Raw genomic sequence first — 26,811 nt, 5'->3', positions numbered from 1 at the left:
AGGTTTTCAATTTCACACATCTAATTTGGACACACAAAATCAAGCTCTCAGGGGTTGCAGCAGATCCTTGTACTCCCTGTGAGACATGAGGAGGAAGGGAGTTCAAAGGGAGAAACACTCCCATCAACCTTCCCCTGTAAAGGCAGACCAGTTAACCGAGTGCAGATACATCATTTTTAGCTATGCAAACGCCATAGCTAAAATTTCTTATCTATGGTCAACTTTCTATGTCTAGTATAGACATAACCTCAGTTCAGTGCTTCTACCACAAAATTATTATTTTTCTCTTTTAGCACTGTCTCTTGAAGATCTCCAAGTGCCAGGAAAAAAAATGGAGTCAATTAGCTGAGAAGTGTGGTCAAATTTGCATGTCTTTAGTTTTATTCAGCAGTTCACCCATCCCTTTTTCTTAAGGTAGTTTTCTTGCAACACTCAGTACCAGCTCTGAAGCGTCTTTTAAAGGAAACACCATCGGCCTGCCAGAGGCCGGTAGGATACGACCTCCCAAGTGTTGAATTTATAGCACGCATTAAACTCTTTCTACCACACTTACCATTCTGTTGGTGAAGTTGCTGAAGTTGGTCACTAAGATATGTTTGATCATCTCTGGCTCGGACACCAGCACATACATTCGGCGACCAATGTAATATCTACAAAGTAGGTGAAAAAAACATTTTAGCAATTATAGCCAGCCAGAGAACAGCCACCATCTCCAAGATGCCTGTGTGGGCTGAAATACATCTTTTGGAAATAAATCATACAGTATCAGATTTCCATTCTCTTTGGCAGTTCGGTATCTTTCCACCCCTCTGAAACATTTAAGAAGATTAAGCTGTCAAGTGGTCTTATAAAGGAACCAATTTAAAATCTAAAGAAAGAATTACTAGAGCCTTTGTCCAAGCTATATACGTACTCCAGGGTCAGCATCCTTTGAGTCGGAGTGCCGAATTTTGACCTTTTGACTTCTATGTACGGTCTGAGTCTGGCTGGGTCCCTGCACTCCTGGGAGTAACTGCCCTGCACACCAGCAGGGTGCCCCAGCCCTGCACCATGAGCTCCAGCCCCAGCTTCTGCAGCAGTGGGCTGGAGACTCCACAGAGGGCACCCCAGAACCCTACGGGGGGGCCTCACGCTCTGGGCCTGATCAAATGCCGCAGACTCCAGCCTCAGCCCCATGCTCCAGCAGGGCAGGGACTCTGTGCCAGGAGCCTCACACTCCGAGCCAAGGCTCCAACTCTGGCCCCGGCCCCGTGCCACAGTTGGGGTCCAGCCCCGGCTCTGGGACCTGCGCTGTGGCCCTGTGCACCCGCAGGGGACCCAGCTCTGGCTCTGCACTGTGGCAGGGCTCCAGCCCTAGTCCCAGGCTTCCACCCCCTCCCATGCTGCTTGGGGGAAGAAGGGCAGGGCTGGAGCTCCCGCCTCATACCGCTCTTCATCAGCTCTCGTGTCGAGTGTGCCGGAGTTTGCCGATCCCTGATCTAGTCTGTTTCCACTAGGCTGTATCTGCACTGAACTTTTCCAGTGTTGCTAACAAAATGGCATTGCTGGTGTAGACCAGCCCAGATGTGTTTTTATCACCACAACAAGTGACAGAGGAGTGGGGCAGGGAGGGGCAGTATTGCTTGCTAGTAGTAATAAGATTTCACTGTGTTCTCTCTACTGTGGATAGCTTTGAAGAAGGAGCTATCATGTCCTGAATCTGATCCAGTGGCTCCTGCTGGCTTGTCAGATAGTGAACTGAGATATTCTTTATCTGTTTGGTAACATTTGTATTTCTGAGCCCTGGCACTTGCATTCACCAAGAATGCCTGTGGCCTCACTTGGTAGAGCATTTCAGACCAAGCTTCAGCCAGAAAGTAGTGAAAATTTCAGGATGAAAGACTGATCTCACCATGTTAAAACCCTGAGAAGTACTAACAAGTGTCTGCATTCTCTAATCCTGGACAGAACAGTGAACTTTGCCAGTGCTGCACACCCCAGTAAAAGATTACGCATAGTGGCAAGATAGTAGAGGTAACCGGCAAGTCTCTTGTCTATACTGTTTAGTGGAGAAAAGACCTTGTCCCATGTGACACAATTCTAGAATTTTTCACAAAGCACAAATTTACTTTCACGCACAACAAGCCTGAATTATAACATGTTCATTTGAACCTAATGTGTCCAACCTGGATATAGATGGTTGTAACAGAGTCCCTCTTTCCGGAGCAGCCGTCTTGAACTGACTCATTATTTAAAATCACAGCTGTCATTAGCATCTGGCAATGACATTTCCAGCCATTCTCTCTTATTGTTTGTAATGATGAATCCAGTTACAAAGAAAGGAGGGGTGTAGGAGGGAACGGACACAGAAAATACACTGACATCTGCAGGGATTAAAATACTAAAAAGCTAAAAATGCTTTTATGGAAAGATCAGAGCTGCCTTTATGCTCTCAACCTTGCTTTCAAGAACAACAGTTGTAAGGGAGAGTCAGTGTATCATTGCCTTCTTTCACCCCAAAACATAACTGCTCCTTTGATGGTGCCTTTCTGTTTCCCCAATCTCTATGTTTATCAGTACATTCTTCCTAACTTCCCCTGGGAACTAAAAAGGGGGGATATGGGAAAGCATTTTAGGAAAGCTCAGTTCTAAGAGTCGGAGTAATAATCCACTCATCCCCATAATCTGTGTTTAAAAAAAAAAGAAAGGAGAGAAGAGACCTGCCGGTTAATGAAGAGTACCTGAACTTGCCTGCTTGACATTTTTGGAGCTTGGTCCTGCAAAAACATAGGCAAATGCTTACCTTTATGGATGGAAGTTAAAATCAACTATCTGCATAAGTCTTTATAGGACCAGAACTTTGTTATGAAAAAAAAAGGAGGGGGGTGATATTTCTCTAGCTGTATTTGTTCTTATATACCCTATTATGTTAAAAACTTCTAAACAATAATTTACTATTTCCAAACAAACAACAGTTTTATCTCTGCCATATGTTCATTTAGCATATTCATCTAGTAGTATTATGCAGGGATAGTTAGCTTGGGCATGTTACTGGAAAATATGCATATTCCTGTCATATTTTACTGAAATAGCAGTTTGAGAGAAAACAAACTCATAGATTCATGGCTAACTCAGGATAGACCATTTAAGCTCCAGGTTAACATTACTCATGTGTGGAATTTGTACTTATTTGCCACTTTAAGCTTTTCCTGATCTCTTCTGTTTAAACGGGAGCCTCCTAATATAAGTAAAACTCCCACACTTTTAGATCAGCAATTTAAAAATAAAGATCTATTACTTGTTATAGTAGAGTGGCCAAGTATCCTACTTCATCTTAGCTTGTGACAGAAGTGCTCTTTCTCCATTGCAGAAATGGTGCTGTTGCTATAGGAAGCGCAGGGATGAGAGTTATATGGCCCTCAGAGGACTACTACTGTAAGAAGTTATCCAACAGCTGTTCAACAAAGAACACCGATTTACTTACAAGAATTAACAGAGCAACTAGGCATCCTTTCATTGCATCTCCCAAATAGCGTGCACTTCAAGGGAAATGAAACCATAATATATTAAGCAAAGACGTTAATCTGTATCCAGAACATTACAATAACTAAAGAGGTTGCCCACAAACACGACTCTCACTTCTTGCTGCAGTTTGGTCTGTAAGAATGAGCACATTCGTCACAGTTAATGCAGTACATGGATTAGTTTGCTTCTTGTTCAAGCTCAACCCATGATGGTCGTGAGTAGGCAGTTTGCAGCCAATCTTTTATTCAGCAAACTGAGCTCTTTTTTCCTCCACAGGAATTATCTGCAAACAGGGTGGAATTTTTAGAGTTTACTTGCAATTCCTCCATGTTTACTTCTGTGCTAGGACCTAAGATGTTCAGTCTGCTCTGAAGTGTCTCCCTGGTGAGGTTGTGAAGCAAGCTGCCGCAAGGCGGATGCAGATGTCACAGCAGAGAGCCATCGAGCCCAGCATGGAGGCATCTGGCTCCAGTTTTGAAACAAGGTAGATATGGTGAGTTGTAGGGTATAGATAGAAGATGGAAAGCCACCAGGAGAGCAGATTAATGGAGGGGGCAAGGTAGGGAGGGGAGATAGAGGAGGGAAGAGCTGTCTCCACTTATGCCAACCTTACACGAGATACACTTATTAAATGAGAAGTATCATCATTCCTATGATTATAACACCTATTATAAGAGGCACTTAATCGGTTCCAAATACTTTATTAAGGACTGCATGATGATTACCAATTTATAGATGGAGCAACTGAGGCATGGAGATTAAAGTACCTGGTCCAAGTCACCCTGAGAGTCACAGCAGGGAAGGGATGATCCCGGCTCCTTCTGCAGCACCATTATGATCATCAACCAGAATGGAAGTCCCGTCTGACTCTCCTTGCCCTGCCATCATGCTTCCCTACCTGTGCTGAAGTCAGAGTGATCCCAGCATTCGCCAGGGACTAATTTGAGAGCCCAAATTTGGGTTTTCACACTAAATCATGCCACACCTCACTGACTTTGGGCCTATTGGAGGACAAATTCTGATCACGTCTACAGCCATCAGGCTTGTGTCCAAAGTGACACAGAGACTGGCCACTTTAGTTCTATTGGACTGTCTCCTATTGTCCTTTACAGCCTTACATTAACTAAATAGCTCCTAAGCCATTGGACAACATTCATACTCTTAAGCAAGAAGGTCATTCAAACTTGGCCTTACTTCACAAGGCAACTGGAATGTGCACATTGTACGTCAGGGCTAAAGGAGCACTTTTTGCCCAACATTGTCGTGGGAAACACCTGCTCTCCCATCACCCTGATTATAGCTGGGCCTATCAACTCTCGGAAGGCTTTGATCCCATGATCTGGTATGAGTCCCATGCACTTCAGATGCATTACATTCCTCATTAAGGGGGAAAAAAATGCTTCCGGGCAATGAACAACAAGGTTCTGTTTTCTAGGCTGTAGTCTAGTAAAGCAGGCAAAGATCATGTGGAAAGCCAAATGAAACAAGAAAATATTATAGCTCTCCTTCCCTTGGGGAGAACAGAGAACAAGCTGAAGAGAACAAATAGAAAGAAGAGGGGAAGTAAGCAAGCCTACAGAAAGAAAGTGTGTTTTCTTAATAGCTATTTCTCAAACAGAGACCGAGAGAAAAAAAAGGCCTAGATCATTCCTCCTCTGCTATTTTTAGAGAGTTTCATTCACAGCAAGCTGAGAAATATTGGAAAGAAAAGTATGTTTACTCATTTTAAAATAGGCTTCAGGTCAATACAGCTAGCTTAATTACTTCAGAGTTCAGCAAATTGATTTGTCATGAATCTTGCCCTCATCCAACTCCTGTGAGAAGCCCAGACTCTGTGGGACTAAATGGAAAGTACCTAACAGCTGCAAAACCCAGATGAAATCTCCAGAGACAGCTGCTGCTATGGACTGAGTGGGCAAAAAAGAGGGGAAGAGTGAGAGGCCTTTCTAATCTGTTTCATCATTTATAGTGTACTAGCACCAAGAGGCCTCAAAAGGGAGTGGGGTAGTGTGCTAGGTGCTGTACATAAGCACAGTAGGAGACTATCCATGTGCTGAAGAGCTTACAATCTAAATAGACAGGACAAAAAGGGTGGTGGTGGTGGAGTTAGTATTAGGTTATCTATTTTACTTGTGGGGAATTCAGGCACAAAGGGGGAGACTTTAGTAGTTCAGCACCTAAATTGTATTCACCTTCAGTGAGAGTTAGGCATTTAATGGCCTTTTTTTTTTTCTTTGAAAATCTCCACCTAAGTTACTTGCTGAAGCTCACACAGTGACAGGGCCTGTGTCAGAGTAAGGAACTGAATCCAGGTCTCCCGAGTCTCAGTCTAGAGCCTCAACTCTTTTTCTTATCCGTAAAGATCTAAACTTGAGGCAAACAGTTCAGAAGCCAAGATTCATTAGATTAGAGAGTTCCAAAATGCATATTACTTCTTTGGCTACATCTACACATTCCTTACAGTGGCATGTAGAGCTCATATACTGCTCTCCTCTTCTGAATAGGTATAGTAGTTACATAGATGGCAAGACACTACTCAGGAGAATAAAGTCAAGCCTAAACCATCTGATTACAATTACACTACAGCAATCTGTCAACAGAAGTTACCGTCAGAAGATATCTTCCGACAAAACTTCCGTCACCAGAGTGCATCCACACACAAAAGCGGATCAAAAAAGTGATCCACTCTGTCAGCAGAGAGCAGCCAGACTGCCCGGCCAACTGGAAGCACAGCAGACAGGGCTGCCCAGTGAACCAAAAGCCCTGTCTGTCGTCAGAGGGCCCTCCAGAGCATCTATACATCTTTTTCATCAACGGAAACTGTCAAAGGTGGAGGAGAGGAGAGGCAGAAGGCTGTCGGTACATGTGCTGAGTTTTGATGACAGTCTGTTGACATAAATGCATTTTGTGTGCAGACACTCCATGAATTTTTTCAACAAAAACCCAGTTTTGTCGACAAAACTCTTAGTGTAGACATAGCCTATGAGTATGTACCCTACATGTGTGTCTACATGTTCAAGCAAGGCCTCCCTTTTTTACACTTCTATTTGTAGCACCATAGTGCCAAGCAGCAAGGAAAGGCTCTGGCTGAGGGGTACACAGCAGTGAAAGGCTCTGGCAGAGGGAGAGACTACAGGGAAAGGCTCCAGCAGCTCTGTCAAGAACTTTCACAACTATGTGGAGGTGCACAGTGTGGGTGCAGATTACTTTTCATTGTGATATGTAGCTACGCCTACCCCACAAGCCATCACCAGTGGTGAGCTGTGCAGATATGGCCTAAAAAAAAAGCCATACAAAAATGGGTGAACTGATTGAATGAGGCACAGAGAGCACTGGCTAGCGTCAGGCACAAGGACAGGAGGCTTCCAACACAGCTCTGCCAATGTATCCACAATGATCATGTCCAGGAAGTTGATGATGGTGAGGAAATGTTCCAAAAAGAGCTTAATGGACAGGCAGTGATTGTTGAAGTTATGGGGAAATCCATGAGGGAGTTTAAATCTTCTGTCCAAAGAATAAAAATATCATCAACATATACCAGCTATATGATCATTTTTGTGATACATTTGTCCAGAGATTCTTCTTCAAGGTGGCTTTTTGGGGAGCCACCCCAGTACCCATGGCTTTTCACATGCTTTGGACAAAATGTTTGTTGTCAAATGTAAAATTGTGACAGATGACACTGAAAGCCTTTCCCACACCTGAAAAAAATGCTCTTTGGGGCTCACAAGCTTGTCTCTCTCACCAACCAATACAAGAGATTCCCTCACCCACCTGGTCTCATGTAATATTCATACATGCTTTGTGCACCTGTTCATATGTCTAGTCACTAATCTGTTCGTACCTGCATTCCTGATCCCTATCTTCTGCCATACGAAGAAAATCTGAGCTGCTTCAAACTTGCACCTTGGCACCTGAGCCAAATTTCCTGAAGTGCTTTAACCCATTAAAAAGGAAGAATATTCTACAGAGTTACTTAGACTCTTTCAACTGTTAAAGGACAATTCCTCTTAAAGTAGAGCCAGTCTTGCCAGGTTCCAGTATAGGACTCTTTTTCCTTTCACAGTAAGATTTCTGTGAGTAATTGTAAGGCAAGAGAAAAGCCTTCTGGGAGCGTTCCCTGTGGCAAAGCATGGTGATGCCCCTCAGGAAATTCATGCCAGAGATGTAAGTTAGACTTACTCCTCTGCTCCTCTAAAGTGTGTTGGGTCTTAACAGCTCAGGATCAGAGGTCACTTCTGCTTCATGTTGCCCTTACTTCTAATCACAAAATACCAGAGCTACAAGGGACTTGGAGAGGTCATCAAGTCCACTCCCCTGCACTCATGTCAGGACCAACCACTGTCTAGAACTAGACTTGGTGGCCTGTGCAAAATTACAGGTTGAAACTCTCATCCGGCACCCTCGGGACCTGACTGTTGCTGAATGAAAGAATTTGCCAGGCTACACGAGGTCAAGGTTGTCTAGCACACTACCAACTCTTCCACTGCTTACTGGGCTCCTAGAAGACGTTTAGGAGTAAATTACAGCTAAATAACAGCATAGATCACTGAGAGCCAGGACTGGTGGCTGTAAATAAACTTGATGTTACCATGGGACACTTGGCCACACCCATGAAAAGTGGTCATCGGGCTAACTAAAATCATGTCGGATTACGGATGTCACCAGATGAGAGAGTTCTGGATTAAAGAGGTTCAACCTGTGGTTGCTGTCTTATTCCAAGTGGAGAAATGTTCCATACATCATATAAATACCATAAAAATTGGTACCATAGTAATATCTGTGTCAGGGGAGAATGCTCAGAAGTGAATGTGCATGGAGACTGGACTATTCCTATCCCAGCTGCAGAGGTGGGTCAGCACAAGGTAGGGAAGCAAACAATTCTCACCTTAAACTTGTTCTGCAACTTTTCCAGAAGTGCCTTGCTTTATTTTTGTACTAATGAGCTAAAATATTTATCACCTCACGTGTGCGCGCGCATGTATATATGAGAGAGATCACTACTGTTTATTAGTTGCATCAGTATTCTGTTTTATTGAAAATGAAAGCTTTTCATAGGATTGTGTTTTAAATTACTGAAAAAGACAGTATGATTCTAACAAGGTCTGAGCTCACTTCTCATGCTTCGGCATATGCTGCTTTTGCTGAATAAAACTGCAAATGCCTGTAGTATTTTAACTTGTCAAGAAGACTGGCAGAAGAGAATTTCTAAATACTTTCCATCATGTTTCCCCATCAAGCGCCGTTGTATTTGTTTGGGTTTTATTACCCATGCTTGGACTGCAACATTTTCACTAAGTTGGGATAAGGTTTGTTTTGTCTGCATTGTTAAACAGTATGTCTGACTGACCTCCATGCAATGATGTGGCAGATGTTTCCCTGTGAGTATTTCAGCACGCACACAGGGACCAATTTTTCTGTGAAATTGTGACATAGACCAAGTGTAAAAAATTGCTTCATTCATGTCTGGCCTCCTTGTGCATGATCTAAACCCAAAATATTTCATTTCCATATGAAGGGAAGGGCAGAGGAGGTGGGAATTCTAGGTAACTATTCTCAAGACATACTGGTAAAAAGCCACAGCACTGAGAGTCCAGAAGACCACATGATTTGTCTACTTTTGGTTTCCTCACATTTGTTTTGCTGTCATTCAGACTGTGTTCATTTGTCTGCATGAGTGTTTTTCATATTTGACAATGTATCTACTAATGAAGTTATGATGAAGTTAAGGAAGGTGCAAGATGGCTTGGGAAGATAAAAACAATGTTATCTAGGATAAACATGGGTAGCTTTTTTGATGTTGAATGGGTAAAAAACAATCTGCATGGGGTGTATCATCATTACTAATATGAGGCTATAAACAGGTGGAATTAAAAGACAAGTGGCGATTTCATTGGAGAAACAAAAAGTAAGGCTGATCGCAGTGACAGGGCTGTAGCCATTTAACATGGGATAAATGGGTGTAAGCAATGTAACAACTAAAGGAAAATTGTTGATAAGGGTGTGTCAAGGAGCAAAAGCATGGATGCACACAAAGCAGAGTTGTTTTGAATGTTCTCTGTTCTGAAGCCTTCTGTTAGACTAGAGTCAGAATGGAAAGGGTAGGGTTAGGGATGCTACCCTACAGTCCACAATGCTTGAAAGTGACAGTGTGCATGAATTCAGTCAGGATATAGGGCAGAGTGCGAAATTATTCTGGAACAAAAGTGAAAGTTACAAATGCCAGGACGGTGTTACTAAAACTACCTGAAAAGAAAATCTAATGGTAGCAAACATGCTGAAAATGATATTGGGAAAAGTTCAAAAGATTAAACCAGCAGTAGGCAATGTTCTGTCATGGAAATATACACCAAACACATGCACACAGGTGGAACATAATAAAGCCATAAGCATAATAAACAGTTACATTCCCATCATTAAAATAAAATAACACTTAATAAAAGCAAACACACTTGAAGATGTCAGACTACATAGGAAATGCTCATGAAGCTTTTGCCGTCTGCCTCATAGTGCATTTTAGATCAGTGAAATTGAACATCTGGTAATTTGTTACTGTTTTACCAAGACAAAATATCAAGGGATCATAAAAGCTATCAGTAAGCCATGTGATTTCTATAACTATTGCACATAATTATATGTGCCACTTCATATATCAAGGCCAAGTCTTCCACAAGCGACTAGTGATTTTGAGCATCAAAGTTTTTGAGTGCCTAACCTGAGATACCATTAAGTGGCATGGTTTCCAGAAAAATACTGTGCCCTCACCCTCTGAAAATCTTTAAACACTTTGGATACATCTACACTATCCAAAAACTTCGAAATGGCCATGCAAATGGCCATTTCAAAGTTTCCTAATGAAGCTCTGAAATACATATTCAGCGCCTCATTAGCATGCGGGCAGCTGCGGCATTTCGAAATTGCCGCAGCTCACTGCCGCGCGGCTCGTCCAGACGGGACTCCTTTTCGAAAGGACCCTGGCTACTTCGAAGTCCCCTTATTCCTATGAGCAAATTTGCATGGCCATTTCGAAGTTTTTGGCTAGTGTAGACACAGCCTTTAAAGTGTTTCAACATAAGCATCTGAAAATGAGGTGCACAAAAATCACTGTTTTTTTTAAATACTTTGGCACAGAACTTCAATGGCTTTGCTGATACCTTGTCTGAAGTTTGTAAATTATCAGCAATGGTGGGGAGTAGAACATTTTATTTTCACTCTGCCTGGGAGCAGCACATACATATCTTACTGTCACTCTACAACTTCCAGGTTGTGCCTTGATATTAACTCAAAACAATGAGGCCATTTACAGTACACCACACACCATCATGAATTTTACATGCACATGTTTTGCTTGCCTTTGCTTTTGCAATGTTGATGTAGCACCCTGCACTTCAGAACCATTTCTTTCTGTTTTTCATCATTAGAATATTTTAATCATTAGAAACATAACAACAACAATGCATGGGCTGTAACCATGTTATTTGTTATTTCAGTGGAGTTAAGCCTGTAGGGCTGAAGTCAATACCAAAGAAAAACACATGTATCCTGTTTAGTTAAATAAAAAGTATGACTCTAACATGGCTACTTAAGTGGAGTTCTAAAGGTATTTAGATACAAGCAGCTGAACACAGGGTCTAATAACAGACAATCTTAACAATAGGCCACACTTCTAGCTCCACACATAAAGATACAGATTTAGGGCCTGAGTCTGTAAAGCTTTCGTTTAAATGAGTTACCCTAATTACATGAGTAACTCTCCAGTGTATTACCCTCTAGAATAGGGGTGGTGAACCCCTATCTTGATCTGCTCCCCACCACCCACACACTTTGGTCCATGCTGCTGAGAGACCAAAGGGGGTGGGGTTCCATCTAATCCAGCCTGTGAGGGGCGGTTGCTGTCCCCACCCATCAGCAGCATAGATGTTCTGGCTCCTCGTCCCACAAGCAGGCAAGTAAGGAGCCCCCCAGGCAACTTAAGTGGCTGGAGGGAATGGGTGGCAGCACCATAAATACTAGAGGCGCTCCTGTGCTCCCTGTCGGGCGGGTGGGAGGCAGTGGCTTGAGTGCTTGCCACCCAGGCAGCAGTTCCCCACTTAAGTGCTCATTGCCAAGAGCAACCCCAGGGGGCAGCCAGTGGGAGGAGGGCAGAAGACCCTCCCTGCTTGAGGCAGATGCAGCAGAGACCCCGGCAGCCATTGTTTGGGTAAAGGGAGTCCCTTAGGCAGGGGAGTGGCCAAACCCTGCACCCCAGCCTGCTCATTCACCCCTCCTCCTTCTCAGACCCCAGCACACTCCTGCACCCCCGCCCTGCTCAGACCCCTGCCTGTTCTTTCACTCCTTCTACTCAGACCCCATGGCCCAGTATACTACTGCTCCCCTCCTGCCTGGACACCCCATGCCCGAACACCCCCAAAATTCAGCCCACTTCCCATCAACCCCCTCCCACAGATAGAATGCCTTATTTTTGCCCCATCCCAGATCGTACGGGAGCACACAAAATCTACTAGACAGTGAGTTCACAAAATCTACAAAATGGGCCTCCCCCTAAGGAGAGAATTTATTTCTGCTTCTCAGTCAAGGCCACTGCAGTAAACAATTTTTTTTTTTTGGCTTCTCATGTTCGTGTGGCCTCTGACTGCTTGTTTTGTGGGTCAGTGCCTCCTGGCCTCTGCTCTAAATAGACTCTTGGTCACACTGATGTCAGTGGGAGTTTTGTAATTAACATCAGTGTAATCGGGATTTCATCCTCTATGTAAATCCACCAGTATATATAAGAAAAACAACAGAGATTTCCTCCCTTTTTTTGCCTCAGATTATTCATTCCCTGTAGATGTGTTCTAATTAGTTCCTCCAATTTCCACCCCCTATGTCTTCAAAACCAAAACCTTATAAGGCCTCACTTCTTTTTTCTCAAATCAAATACATATCAAGGAAAAAAAAAGGGGTAACTAACATATATCATGTTCTTGGGAACAATCTGTATCCCACAGGATACAAAACTAATCACAGGAAAAATGTAGTTTCTAAACATCTTAATGGCTTTAGTTACAGAGATTTTCCCCTATATATTTATATTATACATACACACATGTGCATGCACAATCATTTAACTTTGTTAATGCATTATTAAACATGCACCAAGCCAAATAAGAGTCATATCCTAATAGTTTAGATAATCATTCATCATGAAGCTGCTAGCAGAACTCTTTATAATGAAAATATTAGATGCATACATGATTGAATTAGCTAGAAAAGTGGCTAATGTTCAACCGTATGGGTACATTGAGAAAGCAGGGATACAACACAGACCCAGAAGAAAAAACACTAAATACATTTCTATCTCAGGGAAATTATTAAGAATATTATTTTTAGCTTTTACATTAAAAAGCTGCAGTATATGGTTCCAGGAAATTGCACAGAACCGATCCAGTCTATGTTGTACTGCACTACTTTAAAAGCCCTATGTAGAAGAAAATACACAAAAACACACAACCAAGGAAGAGTCTCCAATTCATCAGACAGAAGACAAAGGAAACTGAAAGTCAACTGTACGTGCCTGGTAGTCGAGACTGAAAAAACTGCAAGGTTGTGTATGAGAGGTCACAGTCCCACAAATAAGAATGAGTAAAATGTTTGATAAAAAGCATAAATAGAAACAAACTAAAGATATGAGCTAACAATGGCACAATGGAACAATGACTGCCAGGAATATCTGGTTTTACCAGAGCATATCACAAAACAGCCTCTTATATAAAGAAACTATTGGCACAGCTATGTGCTAATCTAGAAATGACAACTGAATGGTACTGAAAACCAACTTCCCCCAATCCACAAGGAATTGCTAAAATATGGGAGTGACTGGCTACAGGGGGCCAGACCCTCAACCAATAGTTTCCCTGAAATCAATGGACACACAGCTGTTTAGAGAACTTTAGAGGTTGCCCCAAGTAATTTTATGTGATGTCACAAGAAAACCTTAAAATAAGTTTGGAAAAGTAATGTTGGACAGAGGACTGTTGAGAGGGATCCTAACTTTCCATAGAATGTACCGTTTAGGTCTATTTCTTTACGTGACCATGTTCTCTTTAAAGTCTCAGACAAACCCCAAGGGAGGTTGGAGTAAGGGGGCAAAATTTTCGCAGAGTTTGAGGCAACTTCCCATGCCCCTCTGAGCAGGAATTTCATGCAACTGTCTTTGTAGATCTCAGATCATAGAATCGTAGAATCGTAGAAGAGTAGGACTGGAAGGGACCTCGAGAGGCCATCGAGTCCAGCCCCCTGCCCTCATGGCAAGACCAAGCACTTTCTAGACCATCCCTGAAAGCCATCTATCTAACCTCTTCTTAAATATCTCCAGTGATGGAGATTCTACCACCTCCCTTGGCAATTTGTTCCAGTGTTTGATCACCCTGACAGTTAGGAACTTTTTCCTAATGTCCAACCTGAACCTCCCCTGCTGCAATTTAAGTCCATTGCCTCTTGTTCTATCCTCAGAGGCATGGAAAAACAAGTTCCCTCCCTCTGCCTTATGACACCCTTTATGTAATGCAACCAGTCACCACCCTTATTCTACAGCTAATCTGAATGCAATAATTTTATTGGCAGTATGCTCACATGGTGAACTTCTTGGTCTAACTGCCCAGGTTCTTCAAAACCACCCATAAAACAATGGCAACATGTAAGCATGAGAAACATACAGTGCTCCTCACCTGAGCACACACCTGCCATTTGCCATCCACGCAAATCAACACAAAAATCTTCTGGCAAAATACACATACACACTTGCCTGCCCTCACTCATACTTAGCATAAAAGGACTACTTGAGCAGCAAAGTCACAGGTCACCACTCATTTTATAATAAATATTTCATATATACCCTGATTTTTGGGTACTCTTGGGCCCAGGGAGTGGGTGAAATCCATTTATTCTCCTTAATCAGTGGCCCTATGACACTGTCTCACCCTCCATACAGGACTAATGGGCTCTGGGATCTTCGTAAACCTTATTTCCTTCCCTTGGAGAACAACAGAGAAGCTGCAACTCCTACAGCTGTTGGAAGCGGATTCCCTGCAACCGACTTTCTTTCCTGCCTACCTGGGTTCCGTGCACATGCTTGGTTAGATCAAGCCACGTACAGGCTATCCTGCACCTGCATTTTCATCACTCAGGCTACATCTACACGTGCATGCTACATCGAAATAGTCTATTTCGATGAATAAGGTCTACACGTCCTCCAGGGCTGGCAATGTCGACGTTCAACTTCGACGTTGGGCAGTACTACATCGAAATAGGCGCTGCGAGGGAACGTCTACACGCCAAAGTAGCACACATCGAAATAAGGGTGCCAGGAACAGCTGCAGACAGGGTCACAGGGCGGACTCAACAGCAAGTCGCTCCCTTAAAGGGCCCCTCCCAGACACAGTTGCACTAAACAACACAAGATCCACAGAGCCGACAACTGGTTGCAGACCCTGTGCATGCAGCATGGATCCCCAGCTGCCGCAGCAGCAGCCAGAAGCCCTGGGCTAAGGGCTGCTGCACACGATGACCATAGAGCCCCACAGGGGCTAGAGAGAGAGCATCTCTCAACCCCTCAGCTGATGGCCGTCATGGCGGACCCCGCTATTTCGATGTTGCGGGACGCAGATCGTCTACACGTGCCCTACTTCGACATTCAACTTCGAAGTAGGGCGCTATTCCCATCCCCTCATGGGGTTAGCGACTTCGACGTCTCGCCACCTAACGTTGATTTCAACTTCGAAATAGCGCCCAACACGTTTAGCTGTGACGGGCGCTATTTCGAAGTTGGCACCGCTACTTCGAAGTAGCGTGCACGTGCAGACACGGCCTCAAGCATGTTTGAGAGTCCCTTTGGCCCGGGAATTCCTCTTGCTCAAATCAGCCCCAATCAGTGGTCCATGTCTTAGGCACCTGAGTTAGTCAGAATTCTAGGGTTCTGGGGGGTTAGTCTCCTTTCTAAAGTAGTTTCTCTGCTCTGTGTTCCCAGGCAAACATTATACATTGTTAATTTTCCCAGGTGATGCTTATCTAGCTCCTATCTGAGCTACTTTCTACCACTTCCCAAATGGCAGTGGGACCACACACCTAAAAGTCTAGCAGCCGAGAACTTAGGGGACTTCCCCTCATCCGCACACTCAAAGAGGCTGGATGCTGTGGAGAGAACAGTTGTCTTTTTGATCTTCCAAGGCATTACTGTGAATTGTGAGAAATCAACTGATTTTAGGAGCCTTTGGATAATGTTTCAGATTCATTTTAAAGATAGGAGGACAAATACTGGAACAAGTTCTCCCCTGACCTGACTGCCCTGAAGTCAATGGAATGAAACCAGGATTTTGTTTGGCCCATTCTGTCTATACAAAAAACTAAATAACTGGAGGATAAGCAAACGAACAAGCTCTGAAGTAAACACAGTGAATCTATCGAGAATGATGAAAGACAGAAAATAAAAGGGTTGTAAATGCTTAGAAAAGGCAGAAAGTAAAATAATACCAAGAAAATGCAGCCGACACTCACAGGAAAAAAGGCAGTGGGTTGACAAAACACAGCCACAGTGTGTCCCCCTTTGATAACCACTCTACAAGAGCCAAAAGAATGGATCAATGCTGCCATAAACAGGAGAGATGAAAAACCTAGTAGGGGAAGAAATCATATCCGGAGGGGGGGTAGGTCTACACAAAGGGCCAAGGGTGATATGCCCCAGCTTCCTTTAACATATGCTAGCTTTTACTGAGAGCTAAAAATGGCAGCGTGACCAATATTGTGGCAAGCAGCAACATGGGCTAGCTGTGCCAAGTTAGTATCCACAGGGCTCAAGAGGGTTTGTACCTGGCATGGCTATCCTGTGTGGCTACTCCCTGTGCTACCTCATTTTCTGTGACAGCCATGGGTTACAGAGGCAGAGGGAGATACGGCAGGAGGAGAACAACAAGAAGTCCTGTGGCACCTGATAGACTAACAGATATTTTGGAGCGTAAGCTTTTGTGGGCAAAGACCCACTTCATCAGATGCATGAGTGGGGGGAGGGGGTTGTCACTTTTCAGATATAGGCAATTATCTGTCATGCTGATCTCGCCTGAAATCTCCTTAGCTGATAAGCACTTTGCAATAGTGGAAGAAACAAAGCTTCACTCTGTGTTTTGGTTAGAAACCGTCAGAGACTCTTTATTAGACTATACAAGCAGCTGCAGGGGAGAGCACCAACTCACAGAGTTTCCCCTAGCTAGTGATAGGTGTCTCCCCAAACACCAATTTGGGCAGATACATATACTTTTACAAGTAAAGAAAACAATAGTCACATGACTTTGTAACAGATAGACTTCAAAGCTTACTCTCTTAAGTAATGGGAGCTGGCACTGCCTGTGTCTGGCTTATCTCAAAGATGCTGCACATTATCAGTATGCTGGAAGCTTCTGCATCTCATCTCTCGTCTCCGCATACCTTCAGCGTAGTACCCATCACTCCTTTCAGGCCAGGCTACAGCCTGACCAAACTTCCTCTAGGCCTCTGGTCTCTTGCTTCCACACAATTAAACAAACAGCTTGAACCTGACGGTAAAGTTTTGTAGTGCCGGTAACATCACCACAGCCTCTTATCGCTGCACAATCATCTGAATGCCACTTCTCCTATGGCTGGAAGTGGTTAGGTGAAGCATGAAGGTACTTAATCTGGGGACTGGAATGAATCATCTGAAAGACCCTCCTTAAAAATCCACAGGCAGATCATGTGCACAGTGGTTCAATCAGAAGTTGTGAAACACATTCAACAGCTCTGCATACATGGTATGATGGTGGGGTCAGAGGTCAGAAAGGATACCAAAACACTTACATGGATATACCTATTCCAACGTTTGTCCGGGGGAACAATGGAGCGAGACCATGAAGCTCTCAGATTACATTACCCAATCGGAAGATTTGGCCCAATATTTTGACTTCAGTGGTGCTATGCCAATTTGCACCAGCTGAGGATCTGGTCCATTATCTTCTGGACTGGTTTATGTAGGGAAGTCAGGCTATAAAATAGGATGTGAACTTAAAGCTCTATAGGGATACTGGTCTTACTGCCTCCTGAACAACCAGCTTGCTGCTTTGACACCAGCTCACCATTCACTCTTCACTCCTCAAAGCAGCAAAGCTAAAGGAACTGCAAAAGCAATGTACATAGGCATGCAGGTACCAACCATCCCAGCCAATGTATAGAACGCTTTTGCCTTAGCCTAGGCCAAACTCCACCCAGAACTTAGAGCAGGTGTGGGCAATAAGCAGCCCAAAGGTCGGATGTGGTTCGCCAGGGTTAGTCCCTGGCCATAGGTGAAACACAGAGGTGCACAGTGGGCCACACGCACCCCAGATGCCCCCCCTCACTGTCAGCACGACTGTGCTTCTGACGAGTATGGGGGCAGTCCTGCCCCTCCCCTGGAGTGACGAGGCCCAAGAGCAGCACAAGATTCTTAGAGAAGAGGTGGGCGAGGACAGAGCAGGGATGGGAGGGGTGGGACATGGGCAGGGCAGAGGCACGTGGTCAGTGCCCCTCACCCTGGAATCGCCATACCGGTCACCTCTGCCCCAGTGGGCTGCCAGACGCTTTATTTACCTGCATGTCTGAGGGCTACTCACAGCTCCCAGTGGCTGCAGTTTGCCTCTCCCTGGCAATGGGAGCCGTAGGAATCGACATGGGCTGGGCCACCACTTCCCATAGCTCCCATTGAATGGGAATGGCAAACCACAGCCAACAGGAGCTGTGAGCAGCTGTGCCTGTGGATGCACAGGTAAATAAAGCATCTGGCAGCTCACCAGTGGCTAACGCTGGTGAATCACTTCCAATCCCTGGGCTGCTTATTGCCCACCCCGACTTAGAGGGAGGGTTGTCATAATGCGGAGTCTTTGATTTGGAGAGGTGAGAAGAGAGGTAGTGAGCCACATAAAGGGTAAGCCACAGAGAGAAAGGAGATATTGTTCTTCTCCATCTCCGAGTAAGTAACATGTATTAGAATAAAACTGATTCCAGGATTAATGAGGTAGAGGAAAAATTTAACATACGTATGACAAAATAATAATAATAAAAAAAAATCCACTGCAGTGGTTTATTGAAGTCTATCTGAATCTCGGGATGGTATTAAAAAAAGTCAGTTGGAGCGAGTGGTTTCAGTAAGCATGGATAAAACTTGAGTACAGGAATAAAAATTGAAGAGGACAAATCACAAAGTGAGAGCAGATGCTAAGGAAACCATTTTTTTTTTCCAATGTGAGAAACAGAATCACGAAGGAGAGGCTGGAATGACTGGGCTGTTCCCTTTTATAGGGAGGCAGCAGCAGCTGGTGGGTATCTGGCACAGTCTGAAGGGCTGGACTTCCACTGTCCAGAGCATGGGTTAACCCTCTCTTGCCGAGTGTGTCATAAGCACACCCTGTCGCAGGCTGGAACACTGTTATTTAAAGTGGAAAGGTATAATTTTATTCTGTTGGCTGATTTTAACAAATTCCATTTGTTGATGAAGAACATAAGAATGGCCATACTGGGTCAGACCAAAGGTCCATCCAGCCCAGTAGCCTGTCTGCCAACAGTGGCCAGTGCCAGGTGCCCTAGAGGGGGTGGACCGAAGACAATGATCAAGCGACTTGTCTCGTGCCATCCATCTCTACCCTCTGACAATCAGAGGGCAGGGACACCATTCCTACCCTTGGCTAATAGCCTTTTATGGACCTAACCTCCATGAATTTATCTAGCTCTTTCTTAAATTCTGTTAAGAGTCCTAGCCTTCACAGTCTCCTCTGGCAAGGAGTTCCACAGGTTAACTATGCGCTGAGTGAAGGAGAACTTTCTTTTATTAGTTTTAAACCTGCTACCCATCAATTTCATTTGGTGTCCTCTAGTTCTTGTATTATGGGCACAAGTAAATAACTTCTCCTTATTCACCCTCTCCACACCTGTGATAATTTTATATACCTCTGTCATGTCCCCACTCAGTCTCCTCTTTTTTAAACTGAAAAGTACCAATCTTTTTAGCCTCTCCTCATACGGGACCTGTTCCAAGCCCCTAATCATTTTAGCTGCCCTTTTCTGAAGCTTTTCCGGTGCCAGGATATCTTTTTTTAGGTGAGGAGACCACATCTGTACACAGTATTCAAGATGTGGGTGTACCATAGATTTATATAGGGGCAGTAAGATAATCCTTGTCTTATTTTCTATCTCTTTTTTAATAATACCTAACATCCTATTTGCCTTTGTGACAGCCCCTGCACACTGCGTGGATGTTTTCAAGGAACTGTCCACGATAACTCCAAGATCTCTTTCCTGATCGGTTATAGCTAAATTAGCCCCCGTCATATTGTAAGTATAGTTGGGGTTATTTTTTCCCAATGTGCATTACCTTACACTTATCCACATTAAATTTCATTTGCCATTTTGTTGCCCAATCACTCAGTTTGATGAGACCTTTCTGAAGTTCTTCACAGTCTGCCTTTGTCTTGACTCTCTTGAACAGTTTAGTGTCATCTGCAAACTTTGCCACCTCACTGCTCACCCCTTCTCCAGATCATTTATGAATAAATTGAACAGGACTGGTCCTAGGACTGACCCTTGGGGGACACCACTAGTTACCCCTCTCCATTTGGAAAATTTACCATTTATGCCTAACCTCTATTTCCTGTCCCTTAACCAGTTCTCAGTCCATGAAAGGACCTTCCCTCTTATCGCATGACAACTTACTTTACAAAACCGCCTTTGATGAGGGACCTTGTCAAAGGCTTTCTGGAAATCTAAGTATACTATATCCACTGGATCTCCCCATCTGCATTGTTTGTTAACCCCGTCAAAGAACTCTAACAGACTTGTAAGACGTGATTTCCCTCTGCAGAAAACATGTTGACTTTTGCCCATCTAATTATGTTCTTCTATGTGCCTAACAACTTTATTCTTTACTATTGTTTCAACTAATTTGCCTGTAATTGCCAGGGTCACCTCCAGAGACCTTTTTTAAATATTGGCGTCACATTAGCTACCTTCCCATCATTAGGTACTGAAGCTGATCCAAAGGACAGGTTACAAACTAGTGTTAATAGTTCTGCAATTTCCCATTTGAGTTCTTTCAGAACCCTTGGATGAATGCCATCTGGTCCTGGTGATTTGTTAACATTAAGTTTATCTATTTGTTCCAAAACCTCCTCTAATGACACTTCAGTCCGGGACAGTTCCTCCGTTTCATTTCCCACAAAAGACGTTGCAGGTTTGGGAATCTTCCCAACATCCTCAGCCATGAAGACTGAAGCAAAGAAATCATTTAGTCTCTCTGCAATGGCTTTATCATCCTTGATTGATCTTTTTGTATTTGTATCGTCTAGGGGACCCACTGGTTTTTTTAACAGGCTTCCTGCTTCTAATGTATATAAAAAACATTTTGTTATTACTTTTTGAGCTTCTGGCTAGCTGTTGCTCAAAATCTTTTTTGGCTTTCCTTATTACAGTTTTACACTTAATTTGGTGGTGTTTATGTTCATTTCTATTTACCTCACTAGGATTTGCCTTCCACCTTTTGGGCTACTTTATTTAGTCATGCCCTGAATGTTTAAATTGTTTTCAACATTGAAATGAAAAAATACTGATATTTTTCTGTTGCTTAGATGATATCTGTGGATTCTTTTTAAAATGGGGTAATGAACTACAAAGAGCAATAGTCAAGCTGTCTACTAAGTGCTGTCAAATGGGAGGAAAAAATACATTTTTATTCTAACAACTTCTTTCAGTTGCACTAGATGTTTACTTATACCTGTAGTAATTGTACATATTTCAGTCAGAAATCCATTTGTTAACTTCTCCTTGTAATGGCCCTGATACAGCCAGATACTTAAAGTGTATCTCTTGCTCAAAGCATGTGAGCTGCTCAGTTGACTATAGCCGTGTCTACACGTGCACGCTACTTCGAAGTAGCGGCAGTAACTTCGAAATAGCGCCCGTCACGGCTACACGCGTCGGGCGCTATTTCGAAGTTAACTTCAACATTAGGCGGCGAGACGTCGAAGTCGCTAACCCCATGAGGGGATAGGAATAGCGCCCTACTTCGATGTTCAACATCCAAGTAGGGACCGTGTAGTCGTTGCGCGTCCCGCAACATTGAAATTACGGGGTCCTCCATGGTGACCATCAGCTGAGGGGTTGAGAGACGCTCTCTCCAGCCCCTCAGCTCAATGGTGGCCGTGTGGAGCGGCCCCTTAAAGGTCCCCTCCCCCTCCCTTCCTGTGCAGGAAGCTGAGGGAATGTGCAGGCGGCAGCCCAGACACGCGGCCAGCCTGCACGTTCCTCAGCCAGCACAGCCACCCACCCAGCTGCGATGGCTGCCCGGAAGCCCCCCCAGCGCCCCGAGGGGACCCCCCCTCAAGGGGAGCCAGGGCAGCCAGCCCAGCCAGGCGGGCAGCCAGGCTGGCACGTGGCAGCGGGGCCCCTCCTGGACGGAGGCCGAGCTGCGGGACCTGCTGGGGCTCTGGAGCGAGGAGGAGGTGCTCCAGGTAATGGGGAGCAAGAGGCAGAACGCGGATGCGTTCGCTCGGCTGGCCGACAGCCTGGCTGCCCGGGGTCACCCTGCCCGCATTCCTGATCACGTCAGGAGTAAGGTGAAGGAGCTGCGGCAGGGTTACTCCCGGGCCCGGGATGCGGCCAGCCGATCTGGGGCCGCCCCCATCACTTGCCCCTTTTACAGGGAGCTCAGGGACATCCTGGGCCCCCGGCACAACTCCTCCCCTCCGGCCACCCTTGATACCTTGGCCGACGAGCTCCAGCAGGCCCTGCAGCTGGAGTCTGCCCTAGAGGCAAGCCCCGCACCCCGGGGGCCCCCCCCAGAGCCCACCCCCGGGACATCGCGGCAGGAAGAGGAGGAGGAGGAGGAAGGGGGGGGGCTCCTCCTCTGCAGAATCCGGGCTGCAGATCCTCCTCCTGCCATCCTGGAGCAGCAGCAGGGCCTCCGCCCCCCAGGGATCTCCAGACCGTGGGAGTGGACCGACAGGTATGTACCCCCCTCTGGTGTACACCCCTGGGCTTGAGGGGCGGGGGGTAATACATATGTGTCCAGGGCCCCCCACATGCTCACATGGCCATGGCCCCAAGGACAGCAGGGCCATGTCCCTCACAGCAGTGCATCAGCCCCTGCCCCCCCAGCACCCCGCACGACAGTGCCATGCCCCATCCCCGGGGCAGGGGGGAGCGGAACCTCGGGGGGCCCCCGGGAGGAGGGGGTGGGACACCCCGCAGCAGCAGCAGCAGCAACAGCAGCAGCAGCAGCATGTGATGGAGTGGGGGGAGTGCAAAAGGGAGACTCAAGCTAGATATGAGCAACAAGAGCCGAATAGCTCCCAGGGGCAAAGGATGATCCTGGGGCTACAGCTGGCAGGTGACACCTCTGCCCTGAACAAAGAGGAGGGAGGAGCCGAGCTGGCTTGGAATTGGGGGGGGAGGGCGGGGGCCACAGGCAGAGGCTAGGGGAAGGGAGAGCTGGAAGGCAACCAGCCTGAGGAGGGGGAAAGCTGCATCCCAGAGGGGCACCCCTTGGGGTCTTCTCCCCACGACGGGTTGGAAGGACTGTCTCTTCCGACAGCTGGTGCTGTCACTCCTGGGAGAAACTGGGCATCTGTGGCCTAAGAAACCTCTCTGTCAGACCCTGCGGAGTGAAGTGAGAGTCGCTCCCACCAGGGGACGGGGTGCAGTGCAGGGGGACCCCTGAACCCCATCCATCACAGCAGCATCTCCCAGGGATGGGGATGGGGAACCTGCAGCACAGGGCTGGGGGGACAAAGGCCACGGCTCGGGGCCCACACTAACGCCTGTCTCCATTCTTCTTCCCCCACTCCTCTCCTGTGTCCCGCACCTGCACCATCAGAAGGACCGGAAGAGAGCGCCGGCGAGGCATCAGTGGTCCCGGAGAGCCCTCCGGGGCCATCGCTCCAGGCAAGCCCCTCGGCCGAGGACCGACCGGCCCCACGGCGGGCTAGACGGCGGACCCCGCGCCACCACCAGCCGACGGCGACGGACCCCCAGCTGCTGGCCATCCACTGTCGGCAGCTGGAGGTCGCGGAGCAGCACCTGCAGCTGCAGGAGTGGGCGCTGGCCTGGCGCCAAGAGGCATGGGGGGCCTACATGGAGACTTTCAACCACCTGGTGGACTACCTGGCCCCCCATGCGCGCCGGCCACCGCAGCGTCCGCCCTGCCTGCTCCACCCGCCGCACCACCAGCTGCTCCACCCGTCGCCGTCCCGTCCGCCGTCGCCCTGCCACCCACCGCCGAAGGCCGGAGCACCGAGGGACCCCTGGAGCCAGCTGAGACTCGCCGGGCATATCTTCCGGTCCGCCCCACCCCCAGCCAGCCCCGGACAGGGCTGCGGCCGCGGCGGGGCTCCCGGCCGCCCACGCCCAGTGCCGGACTTTAGGGGCGAGGGGCCCGGGACATGGCCCCCCCCTTGTATATAGTTGGGACTTATTATTTTGTGCCCCCCGTTTGCCCCGTCCCCCCCATGTAAATAGTTCTCCCCTTTATCCTCCCTGGTTTTCTTTTTATTACTGAGCACACTTTTTTCTTACTATTGTTTTATTTGTACATATTACTTTGGTTCCACACATGTTGCATATAGTTTGTTCCTGTTTTATATATTTATAGTTAAAAAAAAAAGTTCTAAAAGAAAAAGCAGTTTAAGTTCAGCCACAAGTGCGTGCTGTCATTTGTCCAGGAAAAGTGGGAGGGGGGTGCGGTTGGGTGCTCCATGGTGTGGGCGTTGGGGCAGGAGTGTGGTGGAGGAAGGGGCGGGCAGTGGGGGGCCTGGCAGAGTTCACCCCACGGCCTCATCATCGAAGTGGGCCCACAGGGCCTCCTGGACCCGGGTCCCTTCGGGGTCCACCTGCCGACGGGGGGAAGCGGGTGGTTGCACGTCGGCCCTGCCGGCCTCCACAGCCCAGCCCTGGAAAAAGGCCTCCCCCTTGCTCTCCACCAAATTGTGCAGGGAGCAGCAGGCACCCACAATCAGGGGGATGTTGTTGGGGCCCGCATCCAGGCGGGTCAGGAGACATCTCCAGTGTCCTTTCAGGTGGCCAAATGAGCGCTCCACCACCTGGTGCGCGTGGTTCAGGCGCTGGTTGAAGTGCTCTGGGCTAGCGGAGAGATGGCCTGTGTACGGGTGCATGAGCCAGGGCCGGAGGGGGTATGCCGCATCTGCGATGACGCAGAGGGGCATGGTGGTGTCCCCCAGAGGGATCTCCCGCTGGCGGATGTAGGTCCCCGCCTCCAGCCGGCGGCACAGGCCCGAGTTCCGGAAAACCCGGGCGTCGTGGGTGCTGCCAGGCCAGCCCACATAAATGTCCTGGAAATGGCCCCGGCTGTCCACCAAGGCCTGGAGGACCACAGAATGGTAGCCCTTGCGATTGATGTAGCGTCCTCCACTGTGATGCGGGGCACGGATGGGGATGTGAGTCCCATCCAGAGCCCCGAAGCAACTGGGGAAGCCAGGGTGGCAAAGGCCGCGATGGTGGCATCTGCGTCCCCCAGCCTCACGAGCCTGTGCAGGAGCATGGCATTGATGGCACACACAACCTGCAGGGAAAGCACATGGGACAGCACCCATGAGGGGTGAGCAGGGTGTGCGTGGCCCTGCCCTGCCCTGCCCTCCCCTCCCCTGCCCTCCTCTGCCCTGCCCTGCCCTCCCCTGCCCTCCCCCCGTGGGTTCTCTTACCTCCATGAGGACAGCCCCGACGGTGGCCTTGCCGACACCAAACTGCTGCCCCACGGTTCGGTAGCTGTCTGGAGTGGCCAGCTTCCAGACAGTGATGCCGACCTGTTTCTCCACTGTGAGGGCACGCCTCATGGAGGTGTCCTGGTGCCTGAGTGCGGGGGTGAGCCACTGGCACAGCTCCATAAATGTCTGCCGGCTCATCCTGAAGTTCCTGAGCCAGCGGTCATCGTCCCACTCCCCAAGCACCAGCCGGTCCCACCAGTCGGTGCTGGTGGGGTAGCTCCACAGCCGCCGGCGTGTGAGGCAGGGGTGGGGTCGGGGTGCTGAAGGGTTGGGGGTTGAGCCCTGCTGCCCTGGGGGCAGCTCCTCCTCCGGTGTAGCAAGGAGGTGCTCAGCTGCCTCCCGCATGGCATGGATCAGGGCAAGCCCTGCTCCTGCCGGGAGGGCTGGGTGGACCTCTGGCTGCTGCTGCTGCTGCTGCTGCTGCTGCTGCTGGGGGTCCATGACTGCGGAGCCCGGGGTCTGCGTGCCTATGGCTCCTCAGACCGCGTGCTGTGCAGGCTGTGTGTGTCTGGGAGGGGCCCTTTAAGGGAGCGGCTAGCTGTTGCCCCGGAAGCGCTAGTCCGCCCTGTGACCCTGTCTGCAGCTGTGCCTGGCATCCCTATTTCGATGTGTGCTACTTTGGCGTGTAGACGTTCCCTCACTGCGCCTATTTCGATGTTGTGCTGCGCAATGTCGAAGTTGAACATCGACGTTGCCAGCCCTGGAGGACGTGTAGATGTTATTCATTGAAATAAGCTATTTCGATGTAGGCTTCACGTGTAGACGTAGCCTATAGTAGAACAACTACTCATGTGCTTCAGGTTAGGCATAGAATCATAGAACTCTAGAACTGGAAGGGACCTCAAGAGGTCATCAAGTCCTGTCCCCTGCCCTCACGGCAGGACCAAGCACTGTCTAGACTATCTCTGATAGACATCTATCTAACCTGCTCTGAAATATCTTCAGTGATGGCATGTCTTCGAGTACCTTACTGAACAGAGCCAAAATATAGCAACTATGTAAAGGGAACAGTTAAATAACTACAATCCACAGAAGTAGATTTAGGACTTCTTAAGAATATTGTAGGCTTGGTCGAACCTACAATGCCGGTAAACCTAGCTATGCTGCTTGGGGTTGTGAGAAATTTCACACCCCATACAATGTTATTAGTTTGACAAAATCCCCAGTCTACGTGCAGCTAGAACAATAGAAGAATTCTTCCATCACCTTGATCTGCAGCATCTGGAGGGGGGTGAATTCACTACAGAGATGAAAAAGCCCCTTCAGCCACTGTAGTACCTTTGCTGCAATGATTCCATAAAGCATATAGTGTACATGATTTAAGTCACAAAATTGTATCATGATGCGAGAAGGAAGCACAAAGCAGAGCACAAAAGCCATAGAATGGAAAAAGATTTTATTCAGGCCAAAAAGCATATAATCCTTTTAAAACATTGAAAATGCAGCTCAAGGGAGACTAGCAAAACAAACTATAAAAGAGAAAATGCGAACTAGAGATTAAGAAGGCACTATGGCAAAAATAGGA

General features: G+C 47.1%; 1 protein-coding gene across 1 annotated transcript in view; it reads right to left on the bottom strand.

The window, feature by feature from the left end:
* TBXAS1 (thromboxane A synthase 1) overlaps positions 1–26,811 on the bottom strand; it is a 353,481-nt gene that overhangs the window by 201,081 nt on the left and 125,589 nt on the right. Inside the window, exon 4 of the mRNA XM_074983822.1 lies at positions 554–650. Within this exon, the coding sequence (XP_074839923.1) occupies positions 554–650 (97 nt within the window). The remainder of the gene's footprint in view (positions 1–553; positions 651–26,811) is intronic.

Source organism: Carettochelys insculpta, chromosome 1 (assembly GCF_033958435.1).
Source record: "Carettochelys insculpta isolate YL-2023 chromosome 1, ASM3395843v1, whole genome shotgun sequence".
Lineage (NCBI taxonomy): Eukaryota > Metazoa > Chordata > Testudines > Carettochelyidae > Carettochelys > Carettochelys insculpta.
Note: the sequence above shows the minus strand (reverse complement) of the source record. Positions and strands in the feature narration are given on the sequence as shown.